Source organism: Carassius auratus, chromosome 8 (assembly GCF_003368295.1).
Source record: "Carassius auratus strain Wakin chromosome 8, ASM336829v1, whole genome shotgun sequence".
Classification (NCBI taxonomy): domain Eukaryota; kingdom Metazoa; phylum Chordata; class Actinopteri; order Cypriniformes; family Cyprinidae; genus Carassius; species Carassius auratus.
Genome location: NC_039250.1, coordinates 358,924 through 384,542, shown reverse-complemented (window position 1 = coordinate 384,542; position 25,619 = coordinate 358,924). Strand labels below are relative to the sequence as shown.

The 25,619-nt window shown below is 31.5% G+C and overlaps 2 protein-coding genes across 2 annotated transcripts; both read right to left on the bottom strand.

The window, feature by feature from the left end:
* Window positions 1-1,341: 1,341 nt before the first annotated feature.
* On the bottom strand, window positions 1,342-3,781 carry LOC113106706 (prostaglandin E2 receptor EP4 subtype-like). Its single transcript, XM_026268749.1, has 2 exons — window positions 2,737-3,781; window positions 1,342-1,926 (listed from the first exon to the last, which is right to left on the bottom strand). Exons 1-2 carry the CDS (start codon window positions 3,511-3,513, stop codon window positions 1,459-1,461), a joined length of 1,245 nt encoding a protein of 414 aa, XP_026124534.1. The 5' UTR covers window positions 3,514-3,781; the 3' UTR covers window positions 1,342-1,458.
* Window positions 3,782-7,870: 4,089 nt separating this feature from the next.
* On the bottom strand, window positions 7,871-25,355 carry LOC113106883 (28S ribosomal protein S27, mitochondrial). The gene is made up of 11 exons (XM_026268894.1): window positions 25,242-25,355; window positions 24,818-24,895; window positions 24,677-24,747; window positions 24,214-24,272; window positions 24,010-24,124; window positions 23,726-23,804; window positions 23,532-23,647; window positions 23,349-23,451; window positions 9,153-9,292; window positions 8,425-8,556; window positions 7,871-8,219 (listed from the first exon to the last, which is right to left on the bottom strand). The coding sequence occupies exons 1-11, from the start codon at window positions 25,315-25,317 to the stop codon at window positions 8,007-8,009; spliced, it is 1,182 nt and encodes a 393-aa protein (XP_026124679.1). The 5' UTR covers window positions 25,318-25,355; the 3' UTR covers window positions 7,871-8,006.
* Between the last annotated feature and the right edge of the window lie 264 nt (window positions 25,356-25,619).

Sequence of the window (25,619 nt, the reverse complement as noted above, 5' to 3'; positions counted from 1 at the left end):
TGAAAAAAATACACTGAAAAAAAGATGTCTTTCTCAGTATTTTTGTCTTGTTTTCCAGTTCAAATATATAAACATTCTTAAATAAAGACACATCTACTTGAGTTGCATAAAATCTTGAGATATTAAATCTTTGTATATATATATATATATATATATATATATATATATATATATATATATATATATATATATATATAAATGAATTACATTTATACTTAAAACAAAGAAAAAATATCTGCTAGTCAGAAAAAGAACCTGTTTTCCATTTGAACAATTCTTTTAATTTCAAGCATAAACTTAATTAATTTTTTATACATTTTACAAAAAAACAAGAAGCCTTATTTGACAGTAAGTCATTTTAGTTCTGGAGTAAATGTTGATTTCAGGATGTTTAGATTGGAAAACAAGACAGAAACACTTATGAAGAAAGCTAATTTTGCTGTATATTTTCCCCTTTACTTTCTGATTTGACATTATTTTTTAAAATGCCTAAAGAAATGAAAAGGTTATGCAATCAATACTACAGTATCTTAATGAAGTCCGTTTTAAACAAAGATTAATTATGATTGGCAAACGTTTCATGGGAAGGGTTTGATCTCTGAAGCCTGTAAACGCATCCGTACACTGTTTATGAAAGCATTAGACGGTTAGCAGATTCCTCGCCTGAAGCTCTGGGTTTCATCAGACGTTAAACACAATCACATTCGATTAAACACAACCACAGCACCGAGTCGAGTCCAGAAACAACAGATCGCTGCACATTTCTACAGTGATGGTCCTGAACGTTAAACCTGCTTCTGATCCCAGTGTTCAGTCATTTCCTGAGGATCCTGACGGTCTGTAATCAGGTGATCAAGAGCATCGAGTTTGTTCATGTGTCTGTTGTTTGGGAAGCAGGACACACAACGCAAACATCTCAAGGTTATTTCCTGCGGGGCTTGCTTTAGTTGATCTAGATCTGACTGATTTGAACTCTTTTGGAAAACAAACACACATGTGTACAGTATTTACCAAACTGATCGAAACAAGAGTGGAATCCGTGTTTCTTCAGCAGATTTGATGGGTCTCTGCAGTGAATGGGTGCCGTCAGAATGAGAGTCCAAACAGCTGTGATTTAGATGTTTTTTTGCATTATTCTGGATTATAGACTCTATGTGTTTGAGTTAAAATCATCTTAATGCTGGATGTGTTTCAGGTTTTGTCTTCTCCAGATGTTCACTGATGGACTGGAGTGCTGTGGATTATTGTGATGTTTTTATCTCATTCTGACGGCACCCATTCACTGCAGAGCATCCATTGATGAGACACTGATGCAGTGCTGCATTTCTACAGAAACAAACTCATCCTGATCTTGAATGATCCTGAGCACATTTTAATTTTTTTGGGGTAACTGTTCCTTTAATGACATTTACATTGCACTCCCCTGATCTGAAATGAACACAAGCACGCCAGGAGGAGTTAAATGCTCTTCTCTTGAAACGTCTCATTGGTTAAAGTCACTTGTAAGGGTGGATCTTTCAATCGACTGTCTAAACTGTTCCAATTGGAGGATTGAGAAGAAGCGTCAGACAAGCTCCGCCCACACTGGTTTGATTGACAGGTGTCCAGGCAGCTCTCAGGTGGATATAGAACCGTCTGTGAGGTGTTCATGGCCTCCTTCAGCTCTCTGGAGATGATGGAGGACACCTGCGCTCCGTCCATGCAGTGGAAGCTGTTGTGTCCCTGCGGCATCTGAGAGCCGATCTTACAGAAGAGACACTTGATGTTCTCCATCACCTTCGAGAGAACCGCTTTACGCAGCAGGATGTAGATCCAGGGATCTAGAATGGGGTTGGTCGAGGCAAACCGGATCGCCAGCAGATCTGGATTTTTATCTAAACGTTTCTCCACCGGCGTCTTGTAAAGTTGGTTGAGAAACACCTGGACCTAAAAAATGACATGGTTTGGTTACCAACTCTACATGCATTTGACAAAATAACATGAAACCATTTTGCAATCTGCTGCACAATGCAGAAACAAATGGAGAGGAAAATCACGAAGCAGTGTGAGAAAGCTCTAGTTTTCATATCTGAGGAGAGCAGCAGTGATTGGAGAGAGAAAGGATGACAACAAAATGAATAGGGGGAAAATTATATATCAATATTCCTATGAAATATTGGATATTAGGAAAATCTTGCCAATTATGACTCCCATTTTTGCACTAATTTTTTCATTCCATGTTGCAAAAAAAAAGCAAAATATTTTAATATGCAAATTAGATACAGTTTATAGATACATTGTATATAATGGGAAAACACATTTGTGACCATTTTACACACAATTTTCATAAATAAATTAAAAAATAGATATATATTTCATAACATAATTGAAAATCATCTTTACATAAAGTTTGGTAAGAAAAATAAAAATTGGTTTGTGATTTAAAAAAAAATTTAATTAAAAAAATCCCCCGTTTTTTCTTTTCATGTCTATTCATGTATTTGTATTGTTTTAAAAACAGGACTTTTCATAAACTGCTTAAACTAGTCTTAAAAATGTTGTCATCGAATTTGTTTCCTTAGAAACTAGTCATAACTTTTTAAAGTAAAAAGCTTCAGATATGTCTGTGGAGAACATAGCATAATAATATATGAATAAAACAGTTTATGGGAAAAAAAACGGTTTTTTTTGCGCTCTAAACAATGTAATGACATGAGAAAAAAATTATTATTATTTTTTTTAATCACAAGAACTTACGACGAGCGGAATGGAGCAGATGAGCACGACTGCGGAGGTGGCGATGAGCAGAATCACCATCTGGATCTCCGCGCCAGCGAGGCGCCTGAAGCTGCGGCTCCTGCCGGGATCAGACGCTCTGCCCGGGTCTGTGCCGAGCGACGTGCGCCGGACGAACCCCCGGTGCATCCGGATGAGCGCGGCGCACACCAGCACGTTACAGACCACCGTCACCAGGATCAGCAGCGAGCTGCAGCCCGCGTACATGAAGGAAAACGCGGCGTGCGCGCTCACGTTGGTCCGCCACTCGATGAAGCACCAGGTTTGAGGATACTGCATCTTCACCTCTCCAAACCCCGCGCTCGGGAGCGCGCAGAACAGTATGTTAGACGCGTAAATAGCGAGCAGCGTGACTCCCGCGAGCTTCTGATCCACGTGGCCGTTGTAGAAGTACGCGTGATTGATGGCCATGTATCTCTCGACGGACATGGCGCAGATGATGCTCAGTCCCGCGAGGGAGAAGAAGAGCAGAACGAAGCCGAAGTACTGACACAGGGGGTCTCCATCCGGCCACGCGCCCTTCACATAAGTGGCGATGGTCACCGGACTGGCGAGGACGGTTCCCAGCAGATCCGTGACCGCCAGACCGCAGACCAGCGTGTAGAAGGTGGTCTCCTTCTGCTCCCTCCGGGACTTGCAGAGCACCACGATGGCGATCAGGTTGCTGATGACTCCAAAGATGAACATGATGGCCGGGATGGTGGGCTCCATCCTGCGCGCCCCGGTGCTGTTGTCCATCTCCAGCTTCTCCAAGTGTCATTTTGCAGGAGCTGCTTCCCTAAATCCTGCAGTGAAGCGAATAAAGTCATGACTGAGTGATCCGCCCCTTCTTCTGTCTCTCACATGTGTCCTGCAGCACAGAAGCAGTCATCAGGAGCACAGACATATACACAACAATATGAGTCACAATTATACATTTCTCTTTTATGACAAAAATCATCAGGATATTAAGTAAAGCACAAGTAAATCATGTATGTATAACAAATGCATGTTTATCAGATATCACTTTTCCAAACTGCTTTACACAGATAGATGCTTACTGTACAAGTTTATACTTGTGTAACCTCAAAGATAATATTCAAATTAATAAAGTAGCTCTATAACTGTGGTAAGTTTATGAATGTGTGATCATAAGCCAATCTCGACTGCATGAGGAGGTTTTGGCTCTTGTTTCTATTTCTAAACAACATCTACCTTTTAGAAGGAACAAGCAGAGACTCGTCTGTTCTCCAGGGAACCAGCCCAAAATCACTCTTTCTTTCCAAGCTTCTGTAGCTTCACATTTATTTTGAGATACATTTTTAACAGATGCTGCATTATATTCTGTGCATAAGAGATACATGGTAAAAGTTGGTAAAAAAAAATGTTACTTGAAATAAAATAAATACAAATAAAACCTTAAACTTATTTTATTTCATCATTTCTAATTTTTATTAACTTCAAAATGACTAAAACTAAAATTGAAATAAAAATAGACACATTAAACAAAACAATAAAACTTACAAAACTACACAACAAAATTAGTATAATTCAGATTAAAACAGGAAATGTTAAACTATATAAAACTAATTCAAAACATCCATAAAACTATAATAGTATCTAAATAATACTAACATTTTGTTACTTGAAATAAAATAAAGTTACTAAACAAACAAAATAACTAAAACTGAAATAAAAATATAAACAAACATTAAAAAAAACCAAAATAAAATCACAAAACACAACAAAAATTACTCAAACAACTAAAAATAACATGAAAATAGAACATTTAAAAACTGATTTAATAAATGATTGAAATAAGATAAACAGAAATAAAAAAATAAAACCTAAAACTTATTTTATTTATTTATCTAGTTTCCAAGGCAACATTTCTCAATTTTATTAACTTTAAAATGACTAAAACTAAAATAAAAATTAATAAAAAAATAAACATACAAAAAAGACAAAAATAAACAACAAAATTATTACAATTAAAATTAAAACAGAAAATGTTAAATAAATAATATTAAAATGATGTTACTTGAAATAAAAATATTATATAAAAACAATAATTCTAAATATTAATAAAAACAATAATAGTGTCTGATGTGTAAAATAAAGTAAACAGAAATAAATAAAAATAAAACCTTAAACTTATATTATTTAATCTAGTTGCCAAGGCAACATTTCAAATTTTTATTAACTTTAAAATGACTAAAACTAAAACTGAAAAAATAAACAAATAAAAAAATCTATAAAAATTAAAATGAAACCAGAAAATGTTAAACTATATTAAAACTAATCCAAAACATCCATAATAATATCTAAACAATACAAACTTTTTGTCACTTCAAATAAAATAAACTAAACTAAATCTGTAGCAAAATAAATAAAACAAAAACAATAACATTAAAATATTACCACAAACAATGTGATATAATAAGACAGTTCTGGTTTCTGGGGATTTCTTCTATGGTTGTTAATGTTAAAAGTGTGATGTGAGGTCATACTCTACATCCATCTATGATTCATAAATGATCTTTCTCTCTGCGGAGGACAGGATCTGCTCATGATAACAGTGAAGGCTCTCAAACAAAAGCATCTCAGTGTTGTCTGGATCAGAAGTAAACTGTTTAGATTGGCAGAGGCTCAATATCTCAGGACAACAAAACACTGCCATTTATCCAATTCAAAGAACAAAAACCACAAGTAATGGAGATTTGACAAGACACGGTCTAACGTCGGGTTGGGTTAGCAATGCATCTTATTAAAAGTCCTGGAAAAGGATGAAAATATGATTAGAATAAACCTCAGATTGGTTTCACATGAACAGCGTTTGATTGGCAGAAACACAATTCAATTACATTCAGTCCTGTGCTGCATCATGATACGATTACTGCATAAAAAGTCCCAGAATACATCTGATTGGTTTAGTGGCTGTCACTTACAGACGGGACATTTATGATGAAATGACACATGAAACCACTAACACAGATATTAAATCTGACATGTCACCAATTACACTAATCAGGTTTGGTGGAAAAAATAACCTCGGATTAAACATGATTGATGATCCACATCCCCGTTCCCAAAATCATTCTCAGTTTAAATCAAGAACAATCCTGAAAATCTGTTCAGGCATAGCCACAAAACATGCATGAAGATTAATGAACAGGATGATTCAATATAATGCTGACACATAAGACTTTTTTAATTATAGCAATGCACATGAAATAAAAAACATCGCTTATTTTATCGGCTGATGACTGATATGTGATCCGTTATTAATATTTGCTTATATTGCATCAATACGTTTGTAATAACTGCAAGTTTTACATGCTTTTGAAGTCTCTTCTTCATGTTTGAACAGTAAAAATATGAAATATTATAATTTAAAATAGCTTTTTTTTCTATGTGTATATATATGTTATTTATAACTGTGATCAAAGCTTAATTTGTTTGAAATAGAAAGCTTTTGTAACATTATGAATGTTTTAACTGTTACTTTTTATCAATTTAGTGCATTGCATTAATGCATTTTTTTTTTAAAGTACTTAACCCAAACTTTTGAATGTTTGTTTATCAGAAGACTGGAGGAATGATGCTGAAAATACAGCGGAGCATCACAGAAATAAATTACACTTTAACACAGATTCACACAGAAAACAGATGATTTACATTATAAAAATATATCATAATTTTTACTGTGTTTTTGAACACATAAATGCAGCCTCGGTGACTTCTTTTTATTTTTCTAAACTTTGCATACATAAACAAGGCTCCTGAACACCATCAAGTACTCCGGTTCAGGTTGGATGTAGAAAGGTTTGGGAAACGTGAAACACAATGTGGAGGAATGTTTGTGTGTTTCCAGGTTGAACAGCAGCCAGAATGAATGCAGAAGAGTTTGAATAGAGGAAGATCGGAGGAGATTGGAGTTTCATTTAACAGACCATAAACACACACACTATTCCAGAGATGCTGATTTACAGGAAAAGAACAGGCTGAAATCACACCAATTTCAGCAGGGCAAAAATTCAAGAATTCGAAACGGTCACATAATTCCTCCTGATAAGAGTCTCCTGACAAGCAGCGACACTCACAGAATGTGTTTTGTGCCGGGGATTGTGGGATTGTGTGAGCGCAGTCGGGGAGTGTGTTCAGAGGAAAGGAAACGCTGATGAACTGAAGAAACGTTTAAGATGTCGAAGCGTAATGATCGCAGATGTGCCGTCTGTTTGAGCTGGAAGCGGATCAGTTACAGTGTTGAGTAATTCATGAGATGAAACACACACACACACACACACACACACACACACAGAGACGAGATGATGATGATGATGGAGAAACTGACCGGTGTGACAAATAAGGAAAAAGTACAAGTGCTGGTCAAAAGATTGCAATTACTAGAGAAGTCTCTTCAGCTCACCATTTATTTGATCAAAAATACAGTAAAAATGGTGTAATATTATTCTAATGTAATCATCTGTTTTCTGTGTGAATCTGTGTTAAAGTGTAATGTATTTCTGTGATGCTCCGCTGTATTTCAGCATCATTCCTCCAGTCTTCAGTGTCACATGATCTTCAGAAATCATGAAAATATGATGATTTACTGCTCAAGAAACATGTCTGATTATCATCAGTGTTGAACACAGTTGTGCTGCACAATATTTCTGTGAAACTGATGTATTTTATTTTTCAGGATTCACAGAAAGTTTAAAAGAACAGCATTTATGTGAAATGGAAACATTTTGTAACACGTCTCTACTGTCACTTTTGATTAATTTAATGCATCCTTGACGAATGAAAGCCTTTCTTACTCCAATCTTTGATAATCTGAAATTATTTTCATGATTTCTGAAGATCATGTGACACTGAAGACTGGAGGAATGATGCTGAAAATACAGCGGAGCATCACAGAAATACATTACACTTTAACACAGATTCACACAGAAAACAGATGATTTACACTAGAATAATATTTCATAATTTTTAAACTGTTTTTTAATCATATCAAAGCAGATTTGGCGAGCAGAAGAGACCTCTTTCAGAAAACCCAAACTGTGTAAATCCTGTTATTCCACTGCATACAGTATGAAAGGACCGAGACTAAATATAAGAGTATTTTCAATGTTTATTTATACTGTTCAGATTTACAGAGCGTTGAAAAGGAATCCAAATAACATTAACACACAACCCCTCTCTCAATCGACCCAACCAAAGACAATAAACACGACAAACAATGCTGTGTGTCACAGTCTGCTCTTCTGGTTCTTCTCTCTCGTCTCTCTCTCTCTCTGAATGAGCTGCTGGCGCTCTGCCTCCCAGACGCTCACCGTCTGCTGATACTCAGCTATATCTGCGTCTTCACAGAGCGCCAGCGTCTGCTGCGTCAGAGACGACACCAGAGACCCCAGGCTCCTCGAGTCGATCCTGTCCTGGGACACCAGTCGCTCCTTCAGCTCCTAACAAAACACCAGCTCACACATCAACACATAGCATCTAGAGCTGGATCTGTATCTATAGCATATGCTACAAATATACCTGTGATACAGCTTTTTTAATTCATCTGTTTACATGTATTACCAATTCCCCACTCTGTGATCAAGTCTAAAAGGCGTTTATATGAATGCATGAATGTTTAGTGCATGTAAAGTGAGAAGCACTAACGTTGAAGCGGCTGATGTACTCTGGTAGTTTCTGTGTCTCCAGCTCATCTTCTTCCTCCAGCGACGTGTCAGAGACGTTTGGTCCATCAGCGTTCACTGACAGATCCCTCAGGATCTTCTCCACGTGATCCAGCTGCAAGACACAGAGATCAACAACTCAATCACACCGCATTACACTTGTTCATTTAGCAGATGCACTAATCTGCTGTTGTCTCTCACAGATTAGTTTAGATCTGTTTAAACGCTGCTTGATCTGTGCAGATTTCTCTCCTGATTCAGACCAGAACACGTCTTCACTGGAGGAAGTGTTATTCTGGATTATAGACTCTATGTGTTTGAGTTAAAATCATCTTAATGCTGGATGTGTTTCAGGTTTTGTCTTCTCCAGATGTTCACTGATGGACTGGAGTGCTGTGGATTATTGTGATGTTTTTATCAGACTCTCATTCTGACGGCACCCATTCACTGCAGCGCATCCATTGATGAGACACTGATGCAGTGCTACATTTCTCCAAACCTGATCTGAAGAAACAAACTTTTTTTTTTCTCTGCAAATTATTATTTTAATCATTTTTCTTCAGTATCTCAGTCGTTTTATGACTTCAGTGCAGTGATCTCAAAGATTTACTTCAAAAACATTATTCATGTTGTTTCTCTTTAAACTTTTCCCTCAGATGAGATAAATCCGTACCTCATTATGGTCAATTAGTTATCTCTGTAAACACTCACAACTTCCTCCGATAACTTGACGTCTCTGAAGTCACACACAGTGTTCATGACGGCGAGGGCTCGCCCAAGATAACCAGAGGTCCAGATCAGGGGCATCTCGTGAAACACGGCGTGAATCCCTCGGGACAGCTCGACTTTACCTGGAGACACGATCGGGAGAGGAGACGTTCAGACAGAGAACTCTAGAATCGGAGGACGTGCAAAACAACATATTTGCAAAATAGTGCATGAGTTTCCTGAACAGATAGTTAACAAATCTGGTGCAAAGAGGACGGGTGCAATTAGACTGGCTTTGGGTTCCAATCAGAAGTGTTTTTATAGTTAACTAAAACTAAAACTGAACATAAAAACTACTTTTTTTTTTGTTACTTGAAATAAAATAAAAAACATTTAAAAAAGTAACTAAATTAAAATAACAAAAATTGAAAAAGAATTTTTTTCTTTAAACTGATTCCGAATATTAACATTTTATTAAAGGGGTCATGAACTGAGAGACCACAATTCCCTTGATCTTCTGACATATAAGAAGTCATTGTACTATAAGCTTATATTGAAGTCAGTCTGTCGAAGCTACAGCTTGAAGAAATTTCAGCACACATCACTAAGAACTTGGTCCTTTGTTCACTTCATTTTACCACAGATTAGTTTACAAATAAGGCACAATTCGTCATCGGTTTTTCTGAAAGACTGAAACTAAAAGATGATGCTGTACGAATAAACTAAATGTGACAGTGACGCGTTGAAATTTTTTTTTTTTTTTTACTTACTAGATTAAAGTCATAATATTACGAGAATAAAGTCGAAAAGTCTCGAGAATAAAGTCGAAAAGTTTTGAGAATAAAGTCGAAATATTACGAGAATTAAGTTGAAATATTATGAGAATTAAGTCATAATATTATTATTAGAATCAAGTCAAAATGTTTCGAGAATAAAGTCGAAATGTTTTGAGAATAAAGTGGAAAAATTACAAGAATAAAGTCGAAATATTGCGAGAATTAAGTCGAAATGTTTCGAGAATTAAGTCGAAATGTCTCAAGAATTAAGTCATAATATTACAGGAATATAGTCTAAATATTATGAGAATTAAGTCATAATGTTTCGAGAATTAAGTCGAAATATTGCGAGAATTAAGTCGAAATGTTTCGAGGATTAAGTCGAAATGTCTCAAGAATTAAGTCATAATATTACAGGAATATAGTCTAAATATTATGAGAATTAAGTCATAATGTTTCGAGAATTAAGTCGAAATATTGCGAGAATTAAGTCGAAATGTTTCGAGAATTAAGTCGAAATGTCTCAAGAATTAAGTCATAATATTACAGGAATATAGTCTAAATATTATGAGAATTAAGTCATAATGTTTCGAGAATTAAGTCGAAATGTTTAGAGAATAAAGTCGTAATATTACAGGAATATAGTCTAAATATTATGAGAATTAAGTCATAATGTTTCGAGAATTAAGTCGAAATGTTTAGAGAATAAAGTCGTAATATTACGAGAATTAAGTCGAAATGTTTAGAGAATAAAGTCGTAATATTACAGGAATATAGTCTAAATATTATGAGAATTAAGTCATAATGTTTCGAGAATTAAGTCGAAATGTTTAGAGAATAAAGTCGTAATATTACAGGAATATAGTCTAAATATTATGAGAATTAAGTCATAATGTTTCGAGAATTAAGTCGAAATGTTTCGAGAATAAAGTCGAAATATTACGAGAATTAAGTCGAAATGTTTCTAGAATAAAGTCGAAATATTACGAGAATTAAGTCGAAATGTTTCGAGAATAAATTCGAAATGTTTCTAGAATTAAGTCGAAATGTTTCGAGAATTAAGTCGAAATGCTTCAAGAATTAAGTCATAATATTACAGGAATATAGTCTAAATATTATGAGAATTAAGTCATAATGTTTCGAGAATTAAGTCGAAATGTTTAGAGAATAAAGTCGTAATATTACAGGAATATAGTTAAATATTATGAGAATTAAGTCATAATGTTTCGAGAATTAAGTCGAAATGTTTAGAGAATAAAGTAGTAATATTACAGGAATATAGTCTAAATATTATGAGAATTAAGTCATAATGTTTCGAGAATTAAGTCGAAATGTTTAGAGAATAAAGTCGTAATATTACAGGAATATAGTCTAAATATTATGAGAATTAAGTCATAATGTTTCGAGAATTAAGTCGAAATGTTTAGAGAATAAAGTCGTAATATTACAAGAATTAAGTCCAAATGTTTCGAGAATTAAGTCTTAATATTACAAGAATTAAGTCCAAATGTTTCGAGAATAAAGTCGAAATATTACGAGAATTAAGTCGAAATGTTTAGAGAATAAAGTCGTAATATTACGAGAATTAAGTCGAAATGTTTCTAGAATAAAGTCGTAATATTACGAGAATTAAGTCGAAATGTTTCGAGAATTAAGTCGTAATATTACGAGAATTAAGTCCAAATGTTTCGAGAATGAATTCGAAATGTTTCGAGAATTAAGTCGAAATGTTTCGAGAATTAAGTCGAAATGCTTCAAGAATTAAGTCGAAATGTCTCAAGAATTAAGTCGAAATGTTTCAAGAATTAAGTCATAATATTACAGGAATATAGTCTAAATATTATGAGAATTAAGTCATAATGTTTCGAGAATTAAGTCGAAATGTTTAGAGAATAAAGTCGTAATATTACAGGAATATAGTCTAAATATTATGAGAATTAAGTCATAATGTTTCGAGAATTAAGTCGAAATGTTTAGAGAATAAAGTCGTAATATTACAGGAATATAGTCTAAATATTATGAGAATTAAGTCATAATGTTTCGAGAATTAAGTCGAAATGTTTCGAGAATTAAGTCGTAATATTACGAGAATTAAGTCGAAATGTTTCGAGAATTAAGTCGAAATGTTTCAAGAATTAAGTCGAAATGTCTCAAGAATTAAGTCGAAATGTCTCAAGAATTAATTCGAAATGTTTAGAGAATAAAGTCATAATATTACAGGAATATAGTCTAAATATTATGAGAATTAAGTCATAATATTACAGGAATATAGTCTAAATATTATGAGAATTAAGTCATAATGTTTCGAGAATTAAGTCGAAATGTTTAGAGAATAAAGTCGTAATATTACAGGAATATAGTCTAAATATTATGAGAATTAAGTCATAATATTACAGGAATATAGTCTAAATATTATGAGAATTAAGTCATAATGTTTCGAGAATTAAGTCGAAATGTTTAGAGAATAAAGTCGTAATATTACAGGAATATAGTCTAAATATTATGAGAATTAAGTCGAAATGTTTCGAGAATTAAGTCGTAATATTACGAGAATTAAGTCCAAATGTTTCGAGAATAAATTCGAAATGTTTCGAGAATTAAGTCGAAATGTTTCAAGAATTAAGTCATAATATTACAGGAATATAGTCTAAATATTATGAGAATTAAGTCATAATGTTTCGAGAATTAAGTCGAAATGTTTAGAGAATAAAGTCGTAATATTACAGGAATATAGTTAAATATTATGAGAATTAAGTCATAATGTTTCGAGAATTAAGTCGAAATGTTTAGAGAATAAAGTAGTAATATTACAGGAATATAGTCTAAATATTATGAGAATTAAGTCATAATGTTTCGAGAATTAAGTCGAAATGTTTCGAGAATTAAGTCGTAATATTACGAGAATTAAGTCGTAATATTACGAGAATTAAGTCGAAATGTTTCGAGAATTAAGTCGTAATATTACAGGAATATAGTCTAAATATTATGAGAATTAAGTCATAATATTACAGGAATATAGTCTAAATATTATGAGAATTAAGTCATAATGTTTCGAGAATTAAGTCGAAATGTTTAGAGAATAAAGTCGTAATATTACAGGAATATAGTCTAAATATTATGAGAATTAAGTCGAAATGTTTCGAGAATTAAGTCGTAATATTACGAGAATTAAGTCGTAATATTACGAGAATTAAGTCGAAATGTTCGAGAATTAAGTCGTAATATTACGAGAATTAAGTCCAAATGTTTCGAGAATAAATTCGAAATGTTTCGAGAATTAAGTCGAAATGTCTCAAGAATTAAGTCGAAATGTTTAGAGAATAAAGTCGTAATATTACGAGAATTAAGTCCAAATGTTTCGAGAATTAAGTCATAATATTACAGGAATATAGTCTAAATTTTATGAGAATTAAGTCATAATGTTTCGAGAATTAAGTCGAAATGTTTAGAGAATAAAGTCGTAATATTACAGGAATATAGTCTAAATATTATGAGAATTAAGTCATAATGTTTCGAGAATTAAGTCGAAATGTTTAGAGAATAAAGTCGTAATATTACAAGAATTAAGTCCAAATGTTTCGAGAATAAAGTCTTAATATTACAAGAATTAAGTCCAAATGTTTCGAGAATAAAGTCGAAATATTACGAGAATTAAGTCGAAATGTTTCTAGAATAAAGTCGTAATATTACAAGAATTAAGTCCAAATGTTTCGAGAATTAAGTCTTAATATTACAAGAATTAAGTCCAAATGTTTCGAGAATAAAGTCGTAATATTACGAGAATTAAGTCGAAATGTTTCTAGAATAAAGTCGTAATATTACGAGAATTAAGTCGAAATGTTTCTAGAATAAAGTCGTAATATTACGAGAATTAAGTCGAAATGTTTCGAGAATTAAGTCGTAATATTACGAGAATTAAGTCCAAATGTTTCGAGAATAAATTCGAAATGTTTCGAGAATTAAGTCGAAAAGTTTCGAGAATTAAGTCGAAATGCTTCAAGAATTAAGTCGAAATGTCTCAAGAATTAAGTCGAAATGTTTCAAGAATTAAGTCATAATATTACAGGAATATAGTCTAAATATTATGAGAATTAAGTCATAATGTTTCGAGAATTAAGTCGAAATGTTTAGAGAATAAAGTCGTAATATTACAGGAATATAGTCTAAATATTATGAGAATTAAGTCATAATGTTTCGAGAATTAAGTCGAAATGTTTAGAGAATAAAGTCGTAATATTACAGGAATATAGTCTAAGTATTATGAGAATTAAGTCATAATGTTTCGAGAATTAAGTCGAAATGTTTCGAGAATTAAGTCGTAATATTACGAGAATTAAGTCGAAATGTTTCGAGAATTAAGTCGAAATGTTTCAAGAATTAAGTCGAAATGTCTCAAGAATTAAGTCGAAATGTCTCAAGAATTAAGTCGAAATGTCTCAAGAATTAAGTCGAAATGTCTCAAGAATTAAGTCGAAATGTTTAGAGAATAAAGTCATAATATTACAGGAATATAGTCTAAATATTATGAGAATTAAGTCATAATATTACAGGAATATAGTCTAAATATTATGAGAATTAAGTCATAATGTTTCGAGAATTAAGTCGAAATGTTTAGAGAATAAAGTCGTAATATTACATGAATATAGTCTAAATATTATGAGAATTAAGTCATAATATTACAGGAATATAGTCTAAATATTATGAGAATTAAGTCATAATGTTTCGAGAATTAAGTCGAAATGTTTAGAGAATAAAGTCGTAATATTACAGGAATATAGTCTAAATATTATGAGAATTAAGTCGAAATGTTTCGAGAATTAAGTCGTAATATTACGAGAATTAAGTCCAAATGTTTCGAGAATAAATTCGAAATGTTTCGAGAATTAAGTCGAAATGTTTCGAGAATTAAGTCGAAATGTTTCAAGAATTAAGTCGAAATGTCTCAAGAATTAAGTCGAAATGTTTCAAGAATTAAGTCATAATATTACAGGAATATAGTCTAAATATTATGAGAATTAAGTCATAATGTTTCGAGAATTAAGTCGAAATGTTTAGAGAATAAAGTCGTAATATTACAGGAATATAGTCTAAATATTATGAGAATTAAGTCATAATGTTTCGAGAATTAAGTCGAAATGTTTAGAGAATAAAGTCGTAATAATACAGAAATATAGTCTAAATATTATGAGAATTAAGTCATAATGTTTCGAGAATTAAGTCGAAATGTTTCGAGAATTAAGTCGTAATATTACGAGAATTAAGTCGAAATGTTTCGAGAATTAAGTCGAAATGTTTCAAGAATTAAGTCGAAATGTCTCAAGAATTAAGTCGAAATGTCTCAAGAATTAATTCGAAATGTTTAGAGAATAAAGTCATAATATTACAGGAATATAGTCTAAATATTATGAGAATTAAGTCATAATATTACAGGAATATAGTCTAAATATTATGAGAATTAAGTCATAATGTTTCGAGAATTAAGTCGAAATGTTTAGAGAATAAAGTCGTAATATTACAGGAATATAGTCTAAATATTATGAGAATTAAGTCATAATATTACAGGAATATAGTCTAAATATTATGAGAATTAAGTCATAATGTTTCGAGAATTAAGTCGAAATGTTTAGAGAATAAAGTCGTAATATTACAGGAATATAGTCTAAATATTATGAGAATTAAGTCGAAATGTTTCGAGAATTAAGTCGAAATGTTTAGAGAATAAAGTCATAATATTACAGGAATATAGTCTAAATATTACGAGAATTAAGTCCAAATGTTTCGAGAATGAATTCGAAATGTTTCGAGAATTAAGTCGAAATGTTTCAAGAATTAAGTCATAATATTACAGGAATATAGTCTAAATATTATGAGAATTAAGTCATAATGTTTCGAGAATTAAGTCGAAATGTTTAGAGAATAAAGTCGTAATATTACAGGAATATAGTTAAATATTATGAGAATTAAGTCATAATGTTTCGAGAATTAAGTCGAAATGTTTAGAGAATAAAGTAGTAATATTACAGGAATATAGTCTAAATATTATGAGAATTAAGTCATAATGTTTCGAGAATTAAGTCGAAATGTTTCGAGAATAAAGTCGTAATATTACAGGAATATAGTCTAAATATTATGAGAATTAAGTCATAATGTTTCGAGAATTAAGTCGAAATGTTTAGAGAATAAAGTCGTAATATTACAGGAATATAGTCTAAATATTATGAGAATTAAGTCGAAATGTTTCGAGAATTAAGTCGTAATATTACGAGAATTAAGTCCAAATGTTTCGAGAATTAAGTCATAATATTACAGGAATATAGTCTAAATTTTATGAGAATTAAGTCATAATGTTTCGAGAATTAAGTCGAAATGTTTAAAGAATAAAGTCGTAATATTACAGGAATATAGTCTAAATATTATGAGAATTAAGTCATAATGTTTCGAGAATTAAGTCGAAATGTTTAGAGAATAAAGTCGTAATATTACAAGAATTAAGTCCAAATGTTTCGAGAATTAAGTCTTAATATTACAAGAATTAAGTCCAAATGTTTCGAGAATAAAGTCGAAATATTACGAGAATTAAGTCGAAATGTTTCTAGAATAAAGTCGTAATATTACGAGAATTAAGTCGAAATGTTTCTAGAATAAAGTCGTAATATTACGAGAATTAAGTCGAAATGTTTCGAGAATTAAGTCGTAATATTACGAGAATTAAGTCCAAATGTTTCGAGAATAAATTCGAAATGTTTCGAGAATTAAGTCGAAAAGTTTCGAGAATTAAGTCGAAATGCTTCAAGAATTAAGTCGAAATGTCTCAAGAATTAAGTCGAAATGTTTCGAGAATTAAGTCGAAATGTTTAGAGAATAAAGTCGTAATATTACAGGAATATAGTCTAAATATTATGAGAATTAAGTCATAATGTTTCGAGAATTAAGTCGAAATGTTTAGAGAATAAAGTCGTAATATTACAGGAATATAGTCTAAATATTATGAGAATTAAGTCATAATGTTTCGAGAATTAAGTCGAAATGTTTAGAGAATAAAGTCGTAATATTACAGGAATATAGTCTAAATATTATGAGAATTAAGTCATAATGTTTCGAGAATTAAGTCGAAATGTTTCGAGAATTAAGTCGTAATATTACGAGAATTAAGTCGAAATGTTTCGAGAATTAAGTCGAAATGTTTCAAGAATTAAGTCGAAATGTCTCAAGAATTAAGTCGAAATGTCTCAAGAATTAAGTCGAAATGTTTAGAGAATAAAGTCGTAATATTACGAGAATTAAGTCCAAATGTTTCGAGAATTAAGTCATAATATTACAGGAATATAGTCTAAATTTTATGAGAATTAAGTCATAATGTTTCGAGAATTAAGTCGAAATGTTTAGAGAATAAAGTCGTAATATTACAGGAATATAGTCTAAGTATTATGAGAATTAAGTCATAATATTACAGGAATATAGTCTAAATATTATGAGAATTAAATCATAATGTTTCGAGAATTAAGTCGGAATGTTTAGAGAATAAAGTCATAATATTACAGGAATATAGTCTAAATATTATGAGAATTAAGTCATAATATTACAGGAATATAGTCTAAATATTATGAGAATTAAGTCATAATGTTTCGAGAATTAAGTCGAAATGTTTAGAGAATAAAGTCGTAATATTACAGGAATATAGTCTAAATATTATGAGAATTAAGTCATAATATTACAGGAATATAGTCTAAATATTATGAGAATTAAGTCATAATGTTTCGAGAATTAAGTCGAAATGTTTAGAGAATAAAGTCGTAATATTACAGGAATATAGTCTAAATATTATGAGAATTAAGTCGAAATGTTTCGAGAATTAAGTCGTAATATTACGAGAATTAAGTCCAAATGTTTCGAGAATAAATTCGAAATGTTTCGAGAATTAAGTCGAAATGTTTCAAGAATTAAGTCGAAATGTCTCAAGAATTAAGTCGAAATGTTTCAAGAATTAAGTCATAATATTACAGGAATATAGTCTAAATATTATGAGAATTAAGTCATAATGTTTCGAGAATTAAGTCGAAATGTTTAGAGAATAAAGTCGTAATATTACAGGAATATAGTCTAAATATTATGAGAATTAAGTCATAATGTTTCGAGAATTAAGTCGAAATGTTTAGAGAATAAAGTCGTAATATTACAGGAATATAGTCTAAATATTATGAGAATTAAGTCATAATGTTTCGAGAATTAAGTCGAAATGTTTCGAGAATTAAGTCGTAATATTACGAGAATAAAGTCAAAAAGTCTCGAGAATAAAGTCGAAAAGTTTTGAGAATAAAGTCGAAATATTACGATAATTAAGTTGAAATATTATGAGAATTAAGTCATAATATTATTAATAGAATTAAGTCAAAATGTTTCGAGAATAAAGTCGAAATGTTTTGAGAATAAAGTGGAAAAATTACAAGAATAAAGTCTAAATATTATGAGAATTAAGTCATAATATTACGAGAATTAAGTCGAAATGTTTCGAGAATTAAGTCGAAATGTTTAGAGAATTAAGTCCAAATGTTTCGAGAATTAAGTCGTAATATTACGAGAATTAAGTCCAAATGTTTCGAGAATAAATTCGAAATGTTTCGAGAATTAAGTCGAAATGTCTCAAGAATTAAGTCGAAATGTTTAGAGAATAAAGTCGTAATATTACGAGAATTAAGTCCAAATGTTTCGAGAATTAAGTCATAATATTACAGGAATATAGTCTAAATTTTATGAGAATTAAGTCATAATGTTTCGAGAATTAAGTCGAAATGTTTAGAGAATAAAGTCGTAATATTACAGGAATATAGTCTAAATATTATGAGAATTAAGTCATAATGTTTCGAGAATTAAGTCGAAATGTTTAGAGAATAAAGTCGTAATATTACAAGAATTAAGTCCAAATGTTTCGAGAATTAAGTCTTAATATTACAAGAATTAAGTCCAAATGTTTCGAGAATAAAGTCGAAATATTACGAGAATTAAGTCGAAATGTTTCTAGAATAAAGTCGTAATATTACGAGAATTAAGTCGAAATGTTTCTAGAATAAAGTCGTAATATTACGAGAATTAAGTAGAAATGTTTCGAGAATAAAGTCGAAATATTACGAGAATTAAGTCGAAATGTTTCTAGAATAAAGTCGTAATATTACGAGAATTAAGTCGAAATGTTTCTAGAATAAAGTCGTAATATTACGAGAATTAAGTCGAAATGTTTCTAGAATAAAGTCGTAATATTACGAGAATTAAGTCGAAATGTTTCTAGAATAAAGTCGTAATATTACGAGAATTAAGTCCAAATGTTTCGAGAATAAATTCGAAATGTTTCGAGAATTAAGTCGAAAAGTTTCGAGAATTAAGTCGAAATGCTTCAAGAATTAAGTCGAAATGTCTCAAGAATTAAGTCGAAATGTCTCAAGAATTAAGTCGAAATGTTTCAAGAATTAAGTCATAATATTACAGGAATATAGTCTAAATATTATGAGAATTAAGTCATAATGTTTCGAGAATTAAGTCGAAATGTTTAGAGAATAAAGTCGTAATATTACAGGAATATAGTCTAAATATTATGAGAATTAAGTCATAATGTTTCGAGAATTAAGTCGAAATGTTTAGAGAATAAAGTCGTAATATTACAGGAATATAGTCTAAATATTATGAGAATTAAGTCATAATGTTTCGAGAATTAAGTCGAAATGTTTCGAGAATTAAGTCGTAATATTACGAGAATTAAGTCGAAATGTTTCGAGAATTAAGTCGAAATGTTTCAAGAATTAAGTCGAAATGTTTCAAGAATTAAGTCGAAATGTCTCAAGAATTAAGTCGAAATGTCTCAAGAATTAAGTCGAAATGTTTAGAGAATAAAGTCGTAATATTACGAGAATTAAGTCCAAATGTTTCGAGAATTAAGTCATAATATTACAGGAATATAGTCTAAATTTTATGAGAATTAAGTCATAATGTTTCGAGAATTAAGTCGAAATGTTTAGAGAATAAAGTCATAATATTACAGGAATATAGTCTAAATATTATGAGAATTAAGTCATAATATTACAGGAATATAGTCTAAATATTATGAGAATTAAGTCATAATGTTTCGAGAATTAAGTCGAAATGTTTAGAGAATAAAGTCGTAATATTACAGGAATATAGTCTAAATATTATGAGAATTAAGTCATAATATTACAGGAATATAGTCTAAATATTATGAGAATTAAGTCATAATGTTTCGAGAATTAAGTCGAAATGTTTAGAGAATAAAGTCGTAATATTACAGGAATATAGTCTAAATATTATGAGAATTAAGTCGAAATGTTTCGAGAATTAAGTCGTAATATTACGAGAATTAAGTCCAAATGTTTCGAGAATAAATTCGAAATGTTTCGAGAATTAAGTCGAAATGTTTCAAGAATTAAGTCGAAATGTCTCAAGAATTAAGTCGAAATGTTTCAAGAATTAAGTCATAATATTACAGGAATATAGTCTAAATATTATGAGAATTAAGTCATAATGTTTCGAGAATTAAGTCGAAATGTTTAGAGAATAAAGTCGTAATATTACAGGAATATAGTCTAAATATTATGAGAATTAAGTCATAATGTTTCGAGAATTAAGTCGAAATGTTTATAGAATAAAGTCGTAATATTACAGGAATATAGTCTAAATATTATGAGAATTAAGTCATAATGTTTCGAGAATTAAGTCGAAATGTTTCGAGAATTAAGTCGTAATATTACGAGAATAAAGTCAAAAAGTCTCGAGAATAAAGTCGAAAAGTTTTGAGAATAAAGTCGAAATATTACGAGAATTAAGTTGAAATATTATGAGAATTAAGTCATAATATTATTAATAGAATTAAGTCAAAATGTTTCGAGAATAAAGTCGAAATGTTTTGAGAATAAAGTGGAAAAATTACAAGAATAAAGTCGAAATATTGCGAGAATTAAGTCGAAATGTTTCGAGAATTAAGTCGAAATGTCTCAAGAATTAAGTCATAATATTACAGGAATATAGTCTAAATATTATGAGAATTAAGTCATAATGTTTCGAGAATTAAGTCGAAATGTTTAGAGAATAAAGTCGTAATATTACAGGAATATAGTCTAAATATTATGAGAATTAAGTCATAATGTTTCGAGAATTAAGTCGAAATGTTTAGAGAATAAAGTCATAATATTACAGGAATATAGTCTAAATATTATGAGAATTAAGTCATAATGTTTCGAGAATTAAGTCGAAATGTTTCTAGAATAAAGTCGTAATATTACAAGAATTAAGTCCAAATGTTTCGAGAATAAAGTCGAAATATTACGAGAATTAAGTCGAAATGTTTCTAGAATAAAGTCGTAATATTACGAGAATTAAGTCGAAATGTTTCGAGAATAAATTCGAAATGTTTCAAGAATTAAGTCGAAATGTTTCGAGAATTAAGTCGAAATGCTTCAAGAATTAAGTCGAAATGTCTCAAGAATTAAGTCGAAATGTTTCAAGAATTAAGTCATAATATTACAGGAATATAGTCTAAATATTATGAGAATTAAGTCATAATGTTTCGAGAATTAAGTCGAAATGTTTAGAGAATAAAGTCGTAATATTACATGAATATAGTCTAAATATTATGAGAATTAAGTCATAATGTCTCAAGAATTAAGTCGAAATGTTTCAAGAATTAAGTCATAATATTACAGGAATATAGTCTAAATATTATGAGAATTAAGTCATAATGTTTCGAGAATTAAGTCGAAATGTTTAGAGAATAAAGTCGTAATATTACAGGAATATAGTCTAAATATTATGAGAATTAAGTCATAATGTTTCGAGAATTAAGTTGAAATGTTTAGAGAATAAAGTCGTAATATTACGAGAATTAAGTCGAAATGTTTCGAGAATTAAGTCGAAATGTTTAGAGAATTAAGTCATAATATTACAGGAATATAGTCTAAATATTATGAGAATTAAGTCATAATGTTTCGAGAATTAAGTCGAAATGTTTCAAGAATTAAGTCGAAATGTCTCAAGAATTAAGTCGAAATGTCTCAAGAATTAAGTCGAAATGTTTAGAGAATAAAGTCATAATATTACAGGAATATAGTCTAAATATTATGAGAATTAAGTCATAATGTTTCGAGAATTAAGTCGAAATGTTTAGAGAATAAAGTCGTAATATTACAGGAATATAGTCTAAATATTATGAGAATTAAGTCATAATGTTTCGAGAATTAAGTCGAAATGTTTCGAGAATTAAGTCGTAATATTACGAGAATTAAGTCGAAATGTTTCGAGAATTAAGTCGAAATGTTTCAAGAATTAAGTCGAAATGTTTCAAGAATTAAGTCATAATATTACAGGAATATAGTCTAAATATTATGAGAATTAAGTCATAATGTTTCGAGAATTAAGTCGAAATGTTTAGAGAATAAAGTCGTAATATTACAGGAATATAGTCTAAATATTATGAGAATTAAGTCATAATGTTTCGAGAATTAAGTCGAAATGTTTAGAGAATAAAGTCGTAATATTACGAGAATTAAGTCGAAATGTTTCGAGAATTAAGTCGAAATGTTTCGAGAATAAAGTCTTAATATTACAAGAATTAAGTCCAAATGTTTCGAGAATAAAGTCGAAATATTACGAGAATTAAGTCGAAATGTTTCTAGAATAAAGTCGAAATGTTTCGAGAATTAAGTCGAAATGTTTCGAGAATAAAGTCGTAATATTACGAGAATTAAGTCCAAATGTTTCGAGAATAAAGTCGAAATGTTTCGAGAATTAAGTCGTAATATTACGAGAATTAAGTCGAAATGTTTTGAGAATAAAGTCATAATATTACAGGAATATAGTCTAAATATTACGAGAATTAAGTCGAAATGTTTTGAGAATAAAGTCATAATATTACAGGAATATAGTCTAAATATTACGAGAATTAAGTCGAAATGTTTTGAGAATAAAGTCATAATATTACAGGAATATAGTCTAAATATTACGAGAATTAAGTCGAAATGTTTTGAGAATAAAGTCATAATATTATGACTTTATTCTCGAAACATTGAGAAGATGCGCCAATAAACGCTGAAAATGAAGTGGATTCACGCATCTTCTCTATTAACAACGGCTCTGTGTAGTAACAGGTACTCTATGAGATGCGCATAACGATCGGCCGATCTTGATCGGAGCACCCCTACTATTTTCTTTGTGAAAATTCGAAACATTTCCACTTTATTCTCGTAGCATTACGACTTTCTCCTCTAAATATTATGACGTAAATCTCATAATCTTAGGAAGAAAAAAAAAGTTCAACGTGGCAATAAAACACATTTGAATCAGTGAATCATTTAGCAAAGGAATCGACTCAGTTGATTCAAAGTTTAATAAAGCTTAGTTTCTCCCATCACTGAGGCATACACACCAATAAGAGCCAATCCCAGAAGCCGAGCGCTGAATCCGACGGAGTTCTCCAGCTTCAGTCCAGCCAACATCAGAGACGCTCCCATGCTCCTCTCCTCCTGCCACTGAACATACACAGCACAGACACTTCACGAATACAACCCCGTCTGGATCCAGCAGCACCTCCACACACTGATCTACTCACACTGAGCTCAGGCTTGGTCGCCAGATATCTACTGAGGGCATAAAGGGACAGAATCTGTGTGGAGACTCGCTCAAACGACTCCTGAAGCATCACTTCCTCCACCACCGAACAAGCTCCTGGATTGAACACATCAGAGACTCCTCATCACGGTGTTTGTCTTGAGCAGATGTCTAATCAACCACAGCATCACAAACCTTTAAAGTCCTCGTCTTTTATAAAGGAGTCCATCAGAAGATTGAAGGTGAAGTCATCAGGAAACATGCCAAACTGAACCTACGGGCAAATAAAGGGTTTTAATGGAGGAATGATGCTGAAAATACAGCGGAGCATCACAGAAATAAATTACACTTTAACACAGATTCACTCAGAAAACAGCTGTTTTACATTCTAATAATATTTCACTATTTTTACTGTATTTTTAATCAAATAAATGCAGGGTGAGCGGAAGTGAGAAAGCATAATCCGCCATCGTCCAGACCTTGTTCTTCAGCGAGTATAGGGCTTTATCTCTGGCACCGTATTTAAGACAGTGTCGGATCCAGCTGTGGATGGTCCAGTCCCGAAGATACCAGCAGTTTGGACTGTGACGAAACCTGCGGAGACCAACACATCAACAAACCCCACAGATGCACTATATAACTCAGTCAATAACCTTATTAAAGAGTCCTGTAGTGATACTTACTTATAAAGATAATACTGTGCTTGATCCACTTCCTCTTTTGATGATAAGTTATCTATGAACTAAACAAAATACACGCATTAAATCATCTCTACACTGATGTCTGGTTTGTTAGGAGGACAATATTTGAAAAACTAGAATCTGAAAGAGCAACAGAAAAATCTAAATATTGAGAAAATCATCTTTAAAGTTGTTCAAATGAAATTCTTAGCAATGCATATTACTACTTTTAATATATTTATTGTAGGAAATTTACTTAAGGAACATGATCTTTACTTAATATCCTAATGATTTTTGTCATAAAAGAGAAATGTATAATTGTGACTCATACAATGTATTGTTGTCTATTGCTACAAATATACGTCTGTGATACTCATGACTGCTTCTGTGCTGCAGGGACACACACGTGTTTTGTGTTTATAATGTAATGTTTGTGTGTATAATGTAATGTTAGATGATGTCTCACCCTGGCGATGAGCAGAGAGCTGACCGGAAGTTTCCTCGCGTATGTTCTGTCCATCAGAGAGGCCAGCTGACCTGCAGAACACAGGCTTTATAATAAACCCAGACAGAATGAGAAATGAAGACAGACGAGCAGGTGTCTCACCCAGGTCCTGTACGTCTCTCGGTCTCTGATCCCAGACAGTAGAGTCTGTGTACGCCGAGGACAGCAGACATCTCCTGACTGACACACAACATTCATTAACTGTTAATTAATCTTTTTTTAATTTAGCATATGCTTTTATCCAAAGCCACTTAAGCCATTTATTAAATCGGTCACTTACAATGATTCAGTATAATCACTTGAACAGTCAGATAACGTATTTATATAATTAATATAATATTTATTTTAAAAAACTACTAATTTGAGTGAAACACGCGGGTAACTTCAAACGGACGCGTCTCACGATTCACCTTCATTCACCTCCTCACACGGCTCCAACACAAACCACACCCGTACGCGTATATATTCATCCTGATCTGAATTTAGTGTGACTGCGTAACTATGATCAACAAATGTTGACACTTACCGATCGATGTGTAACTGACGCATTTAGTAAATGTTTTTACAGGAGACAGACAACGCTGCAGCATGGAAGCCGCCATCTTTAGACTGAACCATTCGGCGCGAAGAGGGAGGTTCGCACAACTCCCGCGTTTGGAATCGCTTGGATGTATAACATTTAGAAATACTTTATTATTACTAACACTTATAGGTGGATAGACAGAATTTGTTAGCTATATCAAAGGTATACACCTTGTATTTTATAGCACATTGGTATTTAATCAACCAACCCTGCGCATCAGCAATGGTATGGTCTACTCTGATGCTAGCGTGTTGAACGGTTACAATTATTTTAATTATTTTTAATAATTCAAAGATTGAATTGAAAACTAAGGATTGCGTT